At 48.6% G+C, this 18166-nt stretch overlaps 1 protein-coding gene across 1 annotated transcript in view; it reads left to right on the forward strand.

Moving 5' to 3' along the window:
• LOC119974606 (tetratricopeptide repeat protein 7A-like) overlaps nt 1-18166 on the forward strand; it is a 451074-nt gene that overhangs the window by 200144 nt on the left and 232764 nt on the right. Inside the window, exon 13 of the mRNA XM_038813643.1 lies at nt 10755-10812. Within this exon, the coding sequence (XP_038669571.1) occupies nt 10755-10812 (58 nt within the window). The remainder of the gene's footprint in view (nt 1-10754; nt 10813-18166) is intronic.

The raw sequence follows: 18166 nt of genomic DNA on the forward strand, positions 1-18166 counted from the left end.
TGATTTACTTACGGCACCAAGGCATAAAGTCATTAAGGATCTCTTTCATCTACGAGGGGAAGATTATTTCATGATCATAGGCTATTTTTCAAACCATCCTGAAATGGCTCTGCTGTCAAGCAAAATAACAAGCTTGTAATACTGCATACCAAGTCAATTTTTGCTGGAACAGAATTCCGCAAGTCATCGTCAGTGACCATCGTCCTTGCTTTAGCTGAAAAGAGTGGGAATACTTTGATTTCATGTATGATTTCAATCATGTCACGCCAAGTCCGTTGTATCCTCAAGCCAATGGGAAAGCCGAAAAAGGTGTATATATTGTGAAGTAATTGTTGAAGAAAGCAATGGACAGCCACTCTGATCCATATCTCGCACTATTAAGTTACAGAGCATCACCATTGTCACGTGGTAGATTGCCAGCAGAGTTACTCATGAATAGAAGGTTGCGTACCACATTTCCATACTTGGAAATGAATGAGGAGAATGCAGTGGTACTGCAGGAAATGCAAAACATTAAAGCAAAACAAAAGCAGTTTTATGGTACGTGTGTCTCGAACCTTACCACCTCTGAGTAGTGATGGCATTGTGAGAAGTTTCAGGTAATTTCTCAGGAAAAGCCATTGTACTTGAAGAGGTAGCACCTCATTCCTACAATGTACAGACAGAGGATGGGTTGGTTTTGAGAAGAAATCATCGCGCACTGTTGAAAACCAGAGAAGACGTTCACAACAACGTGATGGATGACGAATCTACATCAGAATCAACGTAAGCTGCAGTGTCAGATAGTTCAGCAGTTCCTGAGCATGAGAATGTCATGGAGAACATTGAATCTATAAGTTCTGAGCAGCAAGGTCAAACTTCTAGAAGATCAACCAGAGTCAGAAAAAAACCTATAGATTTGGACTCTTTATGCATATTTTCCTTGTACTCTTGTAAATATACATATATATATATGTTAAAACGGTTTTAAATTAAAAAGAAATACTGTTAAACTCACAGACTCATGATATCACATGCAAATAAACTGATGATAATGTATTAATTTATTCCTTCAAAGGAAAGGGGATGTGGTGATATCATAGTTGTGTTGTAATTCACTGAGTGACCACTAGGAGCCTCACTCATATACAAGTGAATGTTAGAGTCAGGTGACTTCAGACTGGCTGGAGAGAGAGAGGTTGCCTGTGCATGTTCATACTGTTATTCATCTATTGTTTTGTATATCATTTATCCACGGTTAACGTTAATAAATCATTAATAGCTTTAGCTACAAGTGTTCATGTAATATAAATCAGGCCATCCGTCAAGAACTTTACAATCAGGACTACAATTTCCTAACCTCTCCAGACTCCTGCTGTGGTTTATGTCCAATAGTTGGGAAGTTGAATTGTCATAAAAGCTAACTGATCACTCATATAGAAAAGGAAACCTGCCATCCTTGTGTGGTGTGTACAACAACAACTTATATATATATATACAGCTGATGTATATACGCTGCCTTTACAGTAATGAATAGTCTCTCGGCGCCTGTAGGGGGAGGCTGGTACGGGAATTGAACCTGCGCTGCTTGGTCTGCTTTAAAAACCAGCTATTTAGCCCTGTGCTAAACCAGCCCCGGATAGGGAGGGGTGAGGCCACAGAAGGATTTGAAAACAAGTTTGAGAATTTTAAAATATGCAATTTTGTTGACTCTTAACTGCCCTTGAAATGGCAAACCACCGTTACCAGCTTCTTGAGGATAATTGGGGATAGATAATAAATGCAGGCATTGCCTCTGTTGCCCACATCTTGCAAATGAATTGAAAATAAAAGTTGGAGTGATGTCCAAGAAGCAGTCTCTGGAAAACTGATTTTTATTACATTTCTGAGAAAAGCACTACATTCATATAACATTATTGACAATGCAGACAAAGAGACGAATGTGCTTTGTGGAGGCTGCAATGTGAAGCCAACGTCAACCTACAAATCTTCTTTCTGATTTTGATTGCTCGGAATACTTTTTCCAGATTTCATTCTCTAATGGGGAGTAGGTTTTTGTGCATGTAATTTCCTTAATGTATCAGTGTCCAATGGTGCTGCCAAGTTCTAAAGAGCTGATCTAAGTTGCATTGCGTGTAATATGGACTGAGAAACCTTGTGTTTAGTATGCAACTGAAAATTGGCAAATACTTTTCTGCGTTGGATAATGCCTATCCTTTTGTTTGTTTGTGTGATTTGCACAGCATTTATTGAGCAAAAGGGGACTGGATTGCAGATAATCGTTTACTTTTAATGGAATTATTGTTTGGTGACTAATTTGAATCTAGTTCTGGGTATTACCAAGAAGTAAAATTATTTGTTTATCGTGGTTAGTAAAACAAAATTCGGTTTCACATTTTTCTGCTTCCCTCCTGTCCATTGGTACCTTTGTAAATATACCAATATTCATATGTTGGCCAAAATAATGAGTAGTGCTTGGTCATTTGATCAGAAACAGTATTTCAGCCAATTCTGATGCCTCACTAATGAATGCTTTAGAAGAGGTTTCTGGAACGTGATCAGGCGCAGGAGATCTGGGTTTGTTTTCTCTTCCCTAATCAAGGGACGTCAAAGTGAACCGTAGTCCTGTTAACACTACCCTTGTTGACATCTGCTGATGGTTGTGAATTGCTTCTGGGACTTTGCCATCTGCATTTCTCACTTGATCACTTTAGTGAGCCCCTGAACAATTGGGGAATCAGTGGTGGAACTGTGACGAAAATGTAAGTTGCATTTATAGGACACGCAGAGCAGAACATCTGAGACCACTTTATGGAGGAGAATAACAATTGGGAGTTTTCTTTTTATCAAGAGATCTTTTCAAGGGATTTTTAAAAATAAATAAATTCAGTGTTCCAAAAAACCCTGCTGTTGCACCACGCTGCCCACTGCAATAGGTGCGAATATAATACATTTGGATAAAAAGAAAGACTTGCATTTAAATACTGCTTTTCACACTCACCGGACATCTCAAAGCACTTTACAGCTAATTACGTTTATTTTATGTGTAGTTAGTTTTATTTTATGAAACGTGCAAACAGCAAACTTCCACAAACAGGAGTTTGATAATGACCAGATAATCTGTTTTGTAATGCTGACTGAGGGTTGAAGATTGGCTAGGACACCAGGGATAACATCCCTGCCCTTCTTCAAAATGATGTGGAGATGCAGGCGTTGGACAGCGGTGGGCACAGTAAGAAGTCTTACAACACCAGGTTAAAGTCCAACAGGTTTGTTTCAAATCACTAGCTTTCAGAGCACTGCTCCTTCCTCAGGTGAATCAGGTGAATTTATTCACCTGAGGAAGGAGCAGTGCTCCGAAAGGTAGTGATTTGAAACAAACCTGTTGGACCTGGTGTTGTAAGATGATGTCTTCAAAATACCAACATGGGATCTTTTATATACACCAGAAATGGCAGCTGGGGTCTTGGTTTAATGTCTCATCCGAAAGACAACAACTCCAATGCTTGCATCGCTCCCTCAGTGCTGCTGCACTGGAGTGTCGGCCTTGATTTTTGTACTCAAGCCTTGGACTGGGACTTGAACCCAGAGCCTTGTGCTTCAGAGAGTGCTATCAGCTAAGCAGCTTTATGCAGGACCGTGTTTTGGATTGGATTGGATTGGTTTATTGTCACATGTACTGAGGTACAGTGAAAAGTATTGTTCTGCGTGCAGTTCAAACAGATCATTGCATACATGAAAATAAAATATATAATAGGGAAAACTTGTCCTGTGTAATGAGACAGGATTGATTCATGATCTCATAGTTAGAGATCCTCTCAGAAGGAGCGATCATAATATGTTGGAATTTAAAATACAGATGGAGGGTGAAAAGGTAAAATCAAATACTAGTGTTTTGTGCTTAAACAAAGGAGATTACAATGGGATGAGAGAAGAACTAGCTAAGGTAAACTGGGAGCAAAGGCTTTATGGTGGAACAGTTGAGGAACAGTGGAGAACCTTCCAAGCGATTTTTCACAGTGCTCAGCAAAGGTTTATACCAACAAAAAGGAAGGACAGTAGAAAGAGGGAAAATCGACCGTCGATATCTAAGGAAATAAGGGAGTGTATCAAATTGAAGGAAAAAGCATACAAAGTGGCAAAGATTAGTGGTAGACTAGAGGACTGGGAAATCTTTAGGGGGCAACAGAAAACTACTAAAAAAGCTATAAAGAAGAGTAAGATAGTAAAAGTTTCTACAAATATATAAAACAAAAAAGAGTGGCTAAGGTAAATATTGGTCCTTTAGAGGATGAGAAGGGAGTGTTAATAATGGGAGATGAGGAAATGGCTGAGGAACTAAACAGGTTTTTTGGGTCGGTCTTCACAGTGGAAGACACAAATAACATGCCAGTGACTGATAGAAATGAGGCTATGACAGGTGAGGACCTTGAGAGGATTGTTATCACTAAGGAGGTAGTGATGGGCAAGCTAATGGGGCTAAAGGTAGACAAGTCTCCTGGCCCTGATGGAATGCATCCCAGAGTGCTAAAAGAGATGGCTAGAGAAATTGCAAATGCACTAGTGATAATTTACCAAAATTCACTAGACTCTGGGGTGGTCCCGGCGGATTGGAAATTAGCAAACATGACACCACTGTTTAAAAACGGAGGTAGGCAGAGAGCACGGAATTATAGGCCAGTGAGCTTAACTTCGGTAGTAGGGAAGATGCTGGAATCTATCATCAAGGACGAAATAGCGAGGCATCTGGATAGAAATTGTCCCATTGGGCAGACGCAGCATGGGTTCATAAAGGACAGGTCGTGCCTAACTAATTTAGTGGAATTTTCTGAGGACATTACCAGTGCAGTAGATAACGGGGAGCCAATGGATGTGGTATCTGGATTTCCAGAAAGCCTTTGACAAGGTGCCACACAAAAGGTTGCTGCATCAGATAAAAATGCATGGCAGTAAGGGTAAAGTAGTAGCATGGATAGAGGATTGGTTAATCAATAGAAAGCAAAGCGTGGGGATGAATGGGTGTTTCTCTGGTTGGCAATCAGTTGCTAGTGGTGCCTCTCAGGAATCAGTTTTGGGCCCACAATTGTTTACAATTTACATAGATGATTTGGAGTTGGGGGCCAAGGGCAATGTGTCCAAGTTTGCAGATGACACTAAGATGAGTGGTAAAGCGAAAAGTGCAGAGGATACCGGAAGTCTGCAGAGGGATTTGGACAGGTTAAGTGAATGGGCTAGGGTCTGGCGATGGAATACAATGTTGACAAATGTGAGGTTATCCATTTTGGTAGGAATAACAGCAAAAGGGATTATTATTTAAATGATAAAATATTAAAACATGCTGCTGTGCAGAGAGACCTGGGTGTGCTAGTGCATGAGTCGCAAAAAGTTGCTTTACACGTGCAACAGGTGATTAAGAAGGCAAATGGAATTTTGTCCTTCATTGCTAGAGGGATGGAGTTTAAGACAAGGGAGGTTATGCTGCAATTGTATGAGGTGTTAGTGAGGCCACACCTGGAGTATTGTGTTCAGTTTTAGTCTCCTTACTTGAGAAAGGACGTACTGGTATGGAGGGTGTGCAGAGGGGTTTCACTAGGTCAATCCCAGAGTTGAAGGGGTTGGATTACGAGGAGAGGTTGAGTAGACTGGGACTGTACTCGTTGGAATTTAGAAGGATGAGGGGGGATCTTATAGAAACATATAAAATTATGAAGGGAATAGATAGGATAGATGGGGGCAGGTTGTTTCCACTGGCGGGTGAAAGCAGAACTAGGGGGCATAGCCTCAAAATAAGGGAAAGTAGATTTAGGATGGAGTTTAGGAGGAACTTCTTCACCCAAATGGTTGTGAATCTATGGAATTCCTTGCCCAGTGAAGCAGTAAAGGCTCCTTCATCAAATGTTTATAAGATAAAGATAGATAGTTTTTTGAAGAATAGAGGGATTAAGGGTTATGGTGTTCGGGCCGGAAAGCGAAGCTGAGTCCACAAAAGATCAGCCATGATCTCATTGAATGGCGGAGCAGGCTCGAGGGGCCAGATGGCCTACTCCTGCTCCTAGTTCTTATGTTCTAAAACATAAAATACACAATGTAAATACACAGACATAGGCATTGGGTGAAGGTGTGTGAAGAGATCAGATCAGTCCATAAGTCCATCAGTCCATAAGAAGGTTGTTTAGCAGTCTGGTAACAGCGGGGAAGAATTTGTTGTGTTCTCAGATTGTTCTCAGTGCACGTTCTCAGATTTCTGTTTCTCCTGTCTGATGGAAGGGGTCTTTGATTATGCTGCCCATTTTCCCCAGGCAGCGGGAAGTGTAGATGGAGTCAATGGATGGGAGGCAGGTTCGTGTGATGGACTGGGCTGTGTTCACGACTCTCTGTAGTTTCTTATGGTCTTGGGCCGAGCAGTTGCCATACCAGACAGTGATGCAGACAGATAGGATGCTTCCTATGGCGCACCTGTAAAAGCTGGTAAGAGTCAATGTGGAAATGCCAAATTTCCTTTTGAGGAAGTATCGGCGCTGTTATACTTCCTTGGTCATGGCATCGACATAGGTGGACCAGAACAGATTGTTGGTGATGTGCACACCGAGGAATTTGAAGTTGGCAACCATCTCCACCTCAGCCCCGTTGATGCAGACAGTGCTTTGCTTCCTGAAGTCAGTGACTAGCTCTTTCGTTTTGCTGACATTGAGAGAGATTGTTGTTGTTGTTGTTACACCACTCCACTAGGTTCTCTCGATCTCCCTCCTGTATTCTGACTCATCATTGTTTGAGATCCAACCCACTACGGTCGTGTTGTCAGCAAACCTGTGGGTGGAGTTGGAGCCAAACTTTGCCACACAGTCGTGTGTGTGTATAGGGAGTATAGTAGGGGGCTAAGTACACAGCCTTGTGGGGCCCCAGTATTGAGGACTATCGTGGAGGAGGTATAGTTGTTTATTCTTATTAATTGTGGTCTATTGGCCAGGAAGTCGAGGATCCAGTTCCAGATCCAGTCCTAGGTTTTGGAGCTTTGATATGATCTTGGCTGGGATTATGGTGCTGAAGGCGGAGCTGTCGTTAATAAATAGGAGTCTGATTTAGAAATCCTTGTTTTTGTTTACAAACATTTTGTTGAGGCATTTATGGTTTTATAACAATAAAAGATGCAAATAAAAGATACAGGAAGCATAGTTTAGTTCGTAACACATCCCTCCATCTCCCACTGTTCCCGTCTAATCTAGGCAAAACATAGCCTGACTCCTCCTGCCCCCCCTTTCTCCCTACCCCCCCCCCCCCATCTTATTGAATCTGCTGACAGTTTAGTTTGCCCCGACAAAGTTGATAAACGGCTGCCACCTCTGAACGAACCCTAACGTTGATTCTCTCAGGGTGAACTTAATTTTCTCAAGTCTGAGAAACCCAGCCATGTCACTAACCCTGATTTTGGGGCTTTGAGTCCCTCCACGCTAGTAATATCCGTCTCCGGGCTACCAAGGAGGCAAAGGCCAAAATGTCAGCCTCTCTTGCCCCCTGGACTCCCGGATCTTCCGATACTCCGAAGATCGCCTCTTCTGGACTCAGCGCCACCCTCATTTCTAGTACCGTGGACATGACATCCGTAAATCTCTGCCAGAATCCCCTAAGCTTTGGGCATGCCCAAAACATGTGGACATGGTTTGCGGGCCCTCCTGCACACCTCACACACCTGTCCTCCACCCCAAGGAACTTGCTCATCTGGGCTAATGTCATGTGTGCCCGGTGAACCACCTTGAATTCTATCAGGCTGAGCCTGGCACATGATGAGGACGTGTTCACTCTGCTCAGAGCATCCTCCCACAGACCCGCCTCTAACTCCTTTCCCAACTCACTTCCCATTTCCGTTTTATCTCACCTATCTGGGTTTCCTCCCACTCCATAAGTTCTTTATAGATTCCTGATATCTTTCCCTCCCCACCCCCGTTCTAGAAACTACCTTGTCCTGTATCCCCTGTGGTGGTAGAAGCGGAAAAGTCGAAACCTGCAAATAACGAAACCCATTCCCTCCAGGCAATTCAAACTCCACTTCCAGATCCTCCAAACAGGGAAAGCTCCCCTCAATAAACAGATCCCTCAGCCTCTCAATCCCTGCTCTCTGCCACCTCCGAAACCCCCCATCCATCCTGCCCGGGGGAAACCAGTGATTACCACAAATTGGAGGCCACACCGATGCTCCCTGCAGTCCCATATGCTTCCACCACTGCTCCCAAACTCTTCGGGCCGCCGGACCACTGGAGTACCGGGCCGGCAAGAATGACAGAGGAACTGTTACCAATGCCCCAAACTTGTGCCCTTACAGGAGGCTGCCTCCACCCGCTCCCACACCGACCCCCCCCCCCCCCCCCCCCTGTCATGATCACATTCAGGAGCCTTCCAACATTGCCCATTAGCTGCCTGTCTTTAACAAACCCCGTCTGGCCTGCCCCTATTACCCCCGGAACACAATCCTCTATCCTCGAGGCCAGAATTTTGCCCAGCAATTTGGCATCGACATTCAGTAGGGAGATTGGTCTGTATGACCCACATTGCTCTGGGTCCTTCTCCTGCTTCAGGATCAATGAGATCAAAGCCTGTGACATTGTTGGGGGAAGAACACCCCGCTCCCTTCCCTCATTAAATACCATCACCAGCAGCGGGCCCAGCAAACCAGAAAACTTCTTGTAGAATTCCACTGGGTAGCCGCTCGCCCCCGGGGCTTACCCGACTGTACGGCTTCCAATCCCTCTACTACTTCTACACTTCCAATGTGGGCTCCGAACCCTTCCACCAACCCTTTCTCCACCTTCGGAAACTTCAATCCTTCCAAAAACTGCCTCATCCTTTCCACCCCAGCTGGGAGCTCCAACTCATACAGCCGCCTATAAAACTCTTTGAACACCCCATTCACCCCCACTGGGTGCAAGACCATATTCCCCCCTCCCCCCCTCTGTCCTTCACTCTTCCTATCTCCCTGACTGCCTCCCTTTTCCTTACCTGATGTGCTAGCATCCTACTGGCCTTCTCACCATACTCGTATACCGCCCCCTCGCCTTTCACAACTGCTCCACCACCTTCTCTGTGGATATCAGACCAAACCCAATCGGCAGGTCTGCCGCTCCTTCAACAGCCCCTCCTCCGGAGCATCGGAGTACCTTCTATCCAGCTGGAGTATTTCCCTACCCATCCTATCCATCTCTGCCCGCTCCACCTTCTCCCTGTCAGCCCGTATCGAAATTAGCTCCCACTGCCTTCAGTGCTTCCCATACCGTTGCTGCCGAAACTTCCCCTGTATCATTTATCTCGAAATCATTCTGGATGGCCTCCCTCACCCACCCGCTCACCCGCTCATCCGCTAACAGTCCTACATCCAATCTCCATTGCCGGGCGTTGACCCCCCTTCTTCCTCACCCGTAAATCCACCCAGTGTGAGGCATGGTTCGACACAACAATCACCGTACATCAACTCAGCCAGCAAAGCCCTGTTCAAGATGAAAAAAATCAATCCAGTAGTACACCTTGTGAGCATGGGAGAAAAAAGAAAACTCCTTCACTCTTGGCCGTCCGAACCTCCATAGATCTACTCACCCCATCTGTTCCAAAAACCGCTTTAGCTCTTTCGCCGCTGCTGGCACCCTCCCTGTTCTTGAACTCGACCGACCCAACCTCGGATCAATGACCGTATCAAAGTCCCCCCCCACATGATCGACCTATGCGAGTCCAGGTCCGGAATCCTCCCCAACACCCAAATTCCTCGTCGTCCCAATTTGGTACGTAAATATTCACTAATACCACCGGCATCTCCTCCAGCTTCCCACTCACCATGGCATACCTACCCCCTGAGTCTGCCCCTAAATTCCCGTTCTTAAATTACAACCGCTTATTGATCAAGATTGCAACCCCCCCTAGTCTCGCCCCGAATGAAATACCTGCCTGACCCACCCCTACCCTCAGGTGTGTCTCGTGTAGCATTGCCACGTCCGCCTTCAACCTCTTCAAATGCACGAACACACGCGCCCTCTTGACCGGCCTATTCAGCTCTCTCACGCTCCATGTGATCGGCCTGGTCGATGTGTACCCCCCCCCCCCCCCCCCCAAAAAAAAACCCACCACTGCCGACCAACCACCACCCTTCTTAGGCCAGCTCCAGCCCACGACCCACGCATCCTCAGACCCTCCCTCGGGGGCCCACCATCCTCGACTGCCAATTTGTCTCCAAGCACCAGTCCCTCCCCTGTCAGCAAAACAATTACCCCCCTCCCCCCCCACTAACAAAACCACAGTCCCAACCCCCCATAAAAAACTAATCACCTGCTCACCTCCCACTGAGCTAGCCCGCTCAGCTAGCCTGGTACCCCCACCCATGGCACCAAACATCCTACCCCCCACTGATCCCCCCCCACCCCCCGCTCAAAGATACATATGCGAAACCTAACAATCCCCAACAAACACAAAGAAGAAAGTTCCACCCACCATCCCCCAATAAGAACAAAGTTAAGTAGGAGTCCTTATTGTCGAGATGCTCCAGGGATGAGTTTCGGGCCAGGGAGATGATTTCTGCTGTGGACCAGTGCAGTGGATCTAGGCACTCGGAGTGTGGAGTTGATGTGCCTCATGACCAACCTCTCGAAGCACTTCATTACGATCGATTTTGAGTTTAATAAAATATGATAAAAGAAGATAAATTGTCTGCAGCTAAATAGGGCATTGCCATTGTTCACAGAATTATTTTCGTTTTGAAGTTGATGAATCATTCTAACTTCTGTGTCATTGCTGTGCAGTTACACTGAGGAGCACCCGAGATAAACTTCACAAGAAAGCATTGAAAGCTCTCAAAAGGTAAGACTGTATGTTTGATTTTAATTTAGAATACACTAGAATTGAGAGTTTGAAGAGCATATTGATGGAAGTATTAATTAACTGGTTAGAACTACGTTTTAAAAAATTTCTTTATATTTTTGAAATTTAAAAGGCGCAATTCTCCGGACTTACGAAAAATCGGAGAATAGCGGGCGGCGTAAATTTTTACGGACACGCTGGTCCGACGCCCTCCCGCTATTCTCCCCCCCCCCCCCCATGCCCGCCTCCCGACATGAATCGCTGCCTGCCGTTTTTTTACGGCGAGCAGCGATTCGCTCCTGGCCGATGGGCCGATTTCCAAGGCCTTTATGGCTGTTTTTACAAGCGTAAAACACACCTGCTCTGACCGTTCGTAAAAACGGCCGTAAAGTCCCGTTCTCGGGAACCATGGCACCGATTGGCACGGCCGTACCACGGCCGTGCCAAGGTTGCATGGGCCCGCGATCAGTGCCCAACGATCGCGGGCAGCGGGTACTTAACCCGCGCACTCTTTCTCCCTCCGCCGCCCCGCTGGATCCATTCGCGGGGCGGCTGAGGGGCATACCGGCCCGCGCATGCACGGGTTTCACGCATATGCGTGATGACGTCATCCGCACATACGTGGGTTGGAGTCGTCCAATCCGCGCATGCGCGGCTGATGTCATCTGACGCGTCAGCCGTCGCTAACTTTGGCTAGCGGGCTTAACGAAATTCGCTAAGCCCGCGATGCCGGAGTTCACGGCCACGCGATGCTAGCCCCGACCGGGGAGATGAATCGGTTCCCGGTCGGGGGGGGGGGAGGCTGGCGTCAAACGCGCCTGTTTTTGACGCCAGCTTCCCGATTTTTCATAACTCGGGAGAATCGCGTCCAAAGTGTCCAATTATTTTTTTCTTCACAATTAAGAGGTAATTTAACGTGGCCAATCCACCTAGCCTTCACATTTTTGGGTTGTGGGGGTGAGACCCACGCAGACACTGGGAGAATGTCCAAACTCCACACAGGCCGTGATCTGGGGCTGGGATCGAACTTGAGTCCTCGGCGCCGCGAGGCAGCAGTGCTAACCACTGCACCATCCTAGATTAGAACTAAGTTGCATCAACTTGGAACTTAGAATCATTGATACTATCAGAATGAATGACAGTAATACTGTTGGTGTGGATTTGATGTACTGTTTTCTGTAATGGGCCAAAGAAGACTTCTGCTCACTAGTCTCCAACTGCTGGCCAAATTCCTGAAACAGACGTGCCAGCGACTCCACCGACTTGTGTCTGGCATTGAAAATTTTAAGTCTAGAGCCAGTCTGTTCAGCTGCATGAACCGGTTCAAATACAGCACAAGACTGCATTTTTCAGCTGTTTCATCATTACAGGACCCCGCTCCCGTCTGCAGCTCCGGGGGTGGGGCGGGGAGCTGACCTCCACCCCAACAGAACCCGCCTGCGTTAAATCAACGAGACGAAGGCTGAAAAGTCTGTCCCTGCTCCCGTCTGCAGCTCCGGCAGGTCTGACACCCCGAATGTAGTCTCCAGGAGACCCGGCTCCAATTCCATATGTAGAACCTCGGACATGGTGTTGAAAAACAACCTCTAATATATCTCCAACTTCGGGCAAGGCCATAACATATGGGCCGAGATACTCCGAAGCTGCGCGGGGTTGGAGAATCGCTGGAGGGGGGCGCTAGAATCGCGCTACGCCGGCCGGCTGATTCTCCGGCGCTGAATCTCGGGCACTCGCGCGATCACCGCCGCAACGGTCGGGGGCCGTTGAAAGCTGCCCCCCCGCGATTCTCCGTGCCTCGACGGGCCGAGTGCCCGCCGAATCCGGCTGAGTCCCGCCGGCGTGGGTTACATATGGTCCCACTCGGCAGGACCTCGGAGTTCTGTCTGTAGGGGCCGTCCTGGTGGGGGGGAGGGGCAGGGGGATCCAACCCGGGGGGTGGCCTCCACGGTGGCCTGGCCTGCGATCGGGGCCTACCGATCGGCGGGCGGGCGCGTTCCGTGGAGAGCCTATGTTCCTCCGCGCTGGGCCCCTGTAGGTCTCCGCCATATTGCCTGGGGGCCGGCGAAGAGACCGGAACCCATGTTCATGCACGGAATCGCACCAGCCATGGCGCGCCAGCTTTCGGGCGCCGGAGCTGCGCACACCAATCCGGCGCGCCGTACTAGCCCCCTCGGAAGGGGTGGATACCTGCCACTTGAGGCTGATTGACATCGGGGTCACAAATTGGCCGCGGGATTGGAGAATCCTGGCCATGGACATGATTGGCTGAGCCCCTCCCCAGGGTGACAGCGCCACTGGAAAATTCGGGAAGACCTTTCTTATGAAATTTTCCACACTTGAATATTTCTGAAGCCATCCTCACGCTGGAGCCCATACATCACTCCCCAGCTCCTCCACACTTGCAAATCACCCCTCCAAAAGCAAATCCTTCATCCCTTATGCTCCTTTCTCCTCCCATCCCCAGAACCTTGCATCCATCCTCCCTGGCTCAAACCTTTGATTCCTCCTTATCAGCATCACCCTGTCCTCAACTTGAAATGTTGTGAAAATTGCCCCCTAATATTCAGCGTGGCTACCACCACAGGATTATGCAAATACATCCCCAGGGTGAACGGTACTGGCTCCATTGTCAGCGCCCACAATCCCAACTTTTGGCAGCACTGCGATAGCGCCGGTGTATAGTATAATTTCCCCGTAAGTCTGTTTATATATAAAATTGAGACAGTTCATAGATAATGTACAATTGTATCAACTATTAAAACTAAAACTGCGTAACGGCAAACATAGTGGGCGCGATTCTCCGCAAATGTGGCGAATCGTAAAGGCTGACGTGAAACTGGGCATGTTTCACGGCAGCCTCCGTGCCCCCTCCCGGGACCCGATTCTCCCCCCCGGGCGGGGCTAGGAGCGGGGCCCCATGAAGCACGGCATCGCGGACTTAGCGACCGTCGCTAAGTCTGCGGGCCAAGCGTCACGCCAGCTGACGCGCACAATGACATCAGCCGCGCATGCGCGGGTTGGACGGCTCCAACCCGCGCATGCGTGGGGCCGTCATCTCCCTCGACCGCCCCGCGGACTGATCCTGCAGGGTGGCGGAGGGAGAAAGAGTGCGTCCCTTATGGACGCACTGCCCGCGATCGGTGGGCACCGATTGCGGGCCCATGCCCCCTTGGCGGCCGTGCCAATCGGGGCCCTGGATGCCCAGAACGGGCATGTTGCGGCCGTTTTTACGACGCAGCAAGCAGATGTGTTTGCTGCCGTAAAAATGGTCGTAAAGGCCTGGGAACTCGGCCCATCAGCCTGGGGAGAATCGCTGTTCGCCGTAAAAAACGGTGAGCAGCGATTCGTGTCGTGGGGCGGGGGGGGGAGAATAGCGGGAGGGCGTGAAAAATGTCGGGGACACCCTCCCGCTATTCTCCGACCCGTCGTGGGCAGCGGAGAATCGCGCCCAGTATACTTGACAGTTTGGGTTGGATTTTCACTAACGGCCGTCTAGATTTGTCATATCCGAAATGGCATTGGCAACCAGGATCTGGAAGTCCAGAACCATTTTCAACAGATTCTATTTTCAACAGAGTTCGGGCGATTTTTCCAAAATCTTTTTTGGAAAAAGACCCCGGCTTGGGTCACTGTCTGTGCGGAGGCTCCACATCCTCCCCGTGTGTGCGTGGGTTTCCTCCGGGTGCTCCGGTTTCCTCCCACAGTCCAAAGATGTACAGGTTAGGTGGATTGGCCATGCTAAATTGCCCTCAGTGTCCAAAATTGCCATTAGTGTTGGGTGGGGTTACTGGGTTATGGGGATAGGGTGGAGGTGTTGACTTTGGGTAGGGTGCTCTTTCCAAGAGCCGGTGCAGACTTGATGGGCCGAATGGCCTCCTTCTGCACTTTAAAATCTATGAAAAGTAACTATAAACCCAATCCCCCAAGTCAAGCTCCAGCTTAAAACCTGCTCACCCCCCGCCCCCACTGCGCTTCCGAGAGTCAGCTGCCCTATGCTGACTCGGTAGCTCCCGGCCCGGCACCAAGCAGTCTGTCTCCTGTTGTTTTCTCCTCTCTCCCCCCCACATGAATAAACATTTTAAAAGCATCACATTCCCCAGTACACAAACATCAGAAGAATCAGTGAAGAATAAGGCTTATAGAACATAGAACATAGAACAGTACAGCACAGAACAGGCCCTTCGGCCCTCGATGTTGTGCCGAACAATGATCACCCCACTTAAACCCACGTAACCCGTATACCCGTAACCCAACAATCCCCCCATTAACCTTACACTACGGGCAATTTAGCATGGCCAATCCACCTAACCCGCACATCTTTGGACGGTGGGAGGAAACCGGAGCACCCGGAGGAAACCCACGCGCACACGGGGAGGATGTGGAGACTCCACACAGACAGTGACCCAGCCGGGAATCGAACCTGGGACCCTGGAGCTGTGAAGCATTGATGCTAACCACCATGCTACCGTGAGGCCCCTGTTAGGATGAGACATGAAGGCTCAGTTAGGGCACTTGAGAGTTACAAGTTAGCCAGGAAGGACCTAAAGGGAGAGTTAAGAAGAGCAAGGAGAGGACACGAAAAGTCGTTGGCGGATAGGATCAAGGAAAACTCTAAGGCTTTCTATAGGTATACAGTAGTCCCCCGTTATACCGCGCTCCGCAATACCGCAGTTCGCGATATACCGCAGGGGGGGGGGGCTTATGGACCCCAACTGTCAGTTGTGTCAATTTCAGCGGCCGGCTCACTTTGATCCGGAGAGGGAAGCTGCTCTCTCACTGAAACAATCAGCCGGCCGCTGAAATTGACACTGCCGGCTGCTCTCTCCCTCCAATCCAACTTTTAAGTTTTAATGTTTCTGATTGGAGGGAGAGAGCAGCCGGCAGTGTCAATTTCAGCGGCCGGCTCACTTTGATCCGGAGAGAAGCTGCTCTCACTGAAACAATCAGCCGGCCGCTGAAATTGACACCGCCGGCTGCTCTCTCCCTCCAATCAGAAACATTAAAACTTAAAAGTTGGATTGGAGGGAGAGAGCAGCGGGCAGTGTCAATTTCAGCGGCCGGCTGATTGTTTCAGTGAGAGAGCAGCTTCCCTCTCCGGATCAAAGTGAGCCGGCCGCTGAAATTGACACTGCCGGCTGCTCTCTCCCTCCAATCCAACTTTTAAGTTTTAATGTTTCTGATTGGAGGGAGAGAGCAGCCGGCAGTGTCAATTTCAGCGGCCAGCTCACTTTGATCCGGAGAGGGAAGCTGCTCTCTCACTGAAGCAATCAGCCGGCCGCTGAAATTGACACTGCCGGCTGCTCTCTCCCTCCAGTCAGTACCCCAGCAGCCACAGCCTGTACCCCAGCAGCCACAGCCTGTACCCCAGCAGCCACAGCCTGTACCCCAGCAGCCACAGTACCCCAGCAGCCACAGCCTGTACCCCAGCAGCCACGGCCTGTACCCCAGCAGCCACAGCCTGTACCCCAGCAGCCACAGTATCCCAGCAGCCACAGCCTGTACCCCAGGAGCCACAGCCTGTACCCCAGCAGCCACAGCCTGAACCCCAGCTACAGAGGGGAGGGGCGATGTGAGACCATGCTGGTCTTGCAGAGGCCCGTATGACCTCCTCCTGTGTTCTCTGCTCTCTCCCTCCAATCAGCGGGCAGTGTCAATTTCAGCGGCCGGCTCACTTTGATCCGGAGAGGGAAGCTGCTCTCTCACTGAAACAATCAGCCGGCCGCTGAAATTAACACCGCCGGCTGCTCTCTCCCTCCAATCAGAAACATTAAAACTTAAAAGTTGGATTGGAGGGAGAGAGCAGCGGGCAGTGTCAATTTCAGCGGCCGGCTGATTGTTTCAGTGAGAGAGCAGCTTCCCTCTCCGGATCAAAGTGAGCCGGCCGCTGAAATTGACACTGTTTTAATTAGATCCACGATGGGGGTTTTAAATTTATTTAAAAATCTATGCTAGCGCTTCCCATTGTGAGTCTACGGGCGTCTGACCTCTCCCCCCGCCCCCCGTAGACTCTCAATGGGAAGCGCTAGCATAGATTTTTAAATAAATTTAAAACCCCCATCGTGGATATCCGCGGCTCGGTTGCAACGCGGGTGGCTGTCTTGGACCCCAACACCCGCGTTATAAAGGGGGACTACTGTATCAGGAACAAAAGAATGACTAGAGTAGGATTAGGGCCAATCAAGGATAGTAGTGGAAAGTTGTGTGTGGAATCAGAGGAGATAGGGCAAGCGTTAAATGGATATTCTTCGTCAGTGTTTACACTGGAGAAAGACAATGTTGTCGAGGAGAACACTCGGGTTCAGTCGACCAGGCTAGATGGAATTGAGGTTCAAAAGGAGGAGGTGTTAGCAATTTTGGAAAATGTCAAAATAGATAAGTCCCCTGGGCCAGATGGGATTTATCCTAGGATTCTCTGGGAAGCCAGGGAGGAGATTGCAGAGCCTTTGTCCTTGATCTTTATGTCGTCTTTGTCGACAGGAATAGTGCCGGAAGACTGGAGGATAGCAAATGTTCCCCTTGTTCAAGAAGGGGAGTAGAGACAACCCTGGTAATTATAGACCTGTGAGCCTTACTTCGGTTGTGGGTAAAATGTTGGAAAAGGTTATAAGAGATAGGGTTTATAATCATCTTGAAAAGAACAAGTTGATTAGCGATAGTCAACACGGTTTTGTGAAGGGTAGGTCATGCCTCACAAACCTTATTGAATTTTTTTGAGAAGGTGACCAAACAGGTGGATCAGGGTAAAGCGGTTGATGTGGTGTATATGGATTTCAGTAAGACGTTTGATAAGGTTCCCCACGGTAGGCTATTGCAGAAAATAAGGAAGTATGGAATTGAAGGTGATTTAGCGGTTTGGATCAGTAATTGGCTAGCTGAAAGAAGACAGAGGGTGGTGGTTGATGGCAAATGTTGATCCTGGAGTTCAGTTACTAGTGGTGTACCGCAAGGATCTGTTTTGGGGCCACTGCTGTTTGTCATTTTTATAAATGACCTGGAAGAGGGTGTAGAAGGATGGATTAGTAAATTTGCAGATGACACGAAGGTCGGTGGAGTTGTGGATAGTGCTGAAAGATGTTATAGGATACAGAGGGACATAGATAAGCTGCAGAGCTGGGCTAAGAGGTGGCAGATGGAGTTTAATGCGGAAAAGTGTGAGGTGGTTCACTTTGGAAGGAGTAACAGGAATGCAGAGTACTGGGCTAATGGCAAGATTCTTGGTAGTGTAGATGAACAGAGAGATCTCGGCATCCAGGTACATAAATCCCTGAAAGTTGCCACCCAGGTTAATAGGGCTGTTAAGAAGGCATATGGTGTGCTAGCCTTTATCAGCAGGGGGTTTGAGTTTCGGAGCCAC

This window comes from Scyliorhinus canicula, chromosome 1 (genome assembly GCF_902713615.1).
Source record: "Scyliorhinus canicula chromosome 1, sScyCan1.1, whole genome shotgun sequence".
Taxonomy (NCBI): domain Eukaryota; kingdom Metazoa; phylum Chordata; class Chondrichthyes; order Carcharhiniformes; family Scyliorhinidae; genus Scyliorhinus; species Scyliorhinus canicula.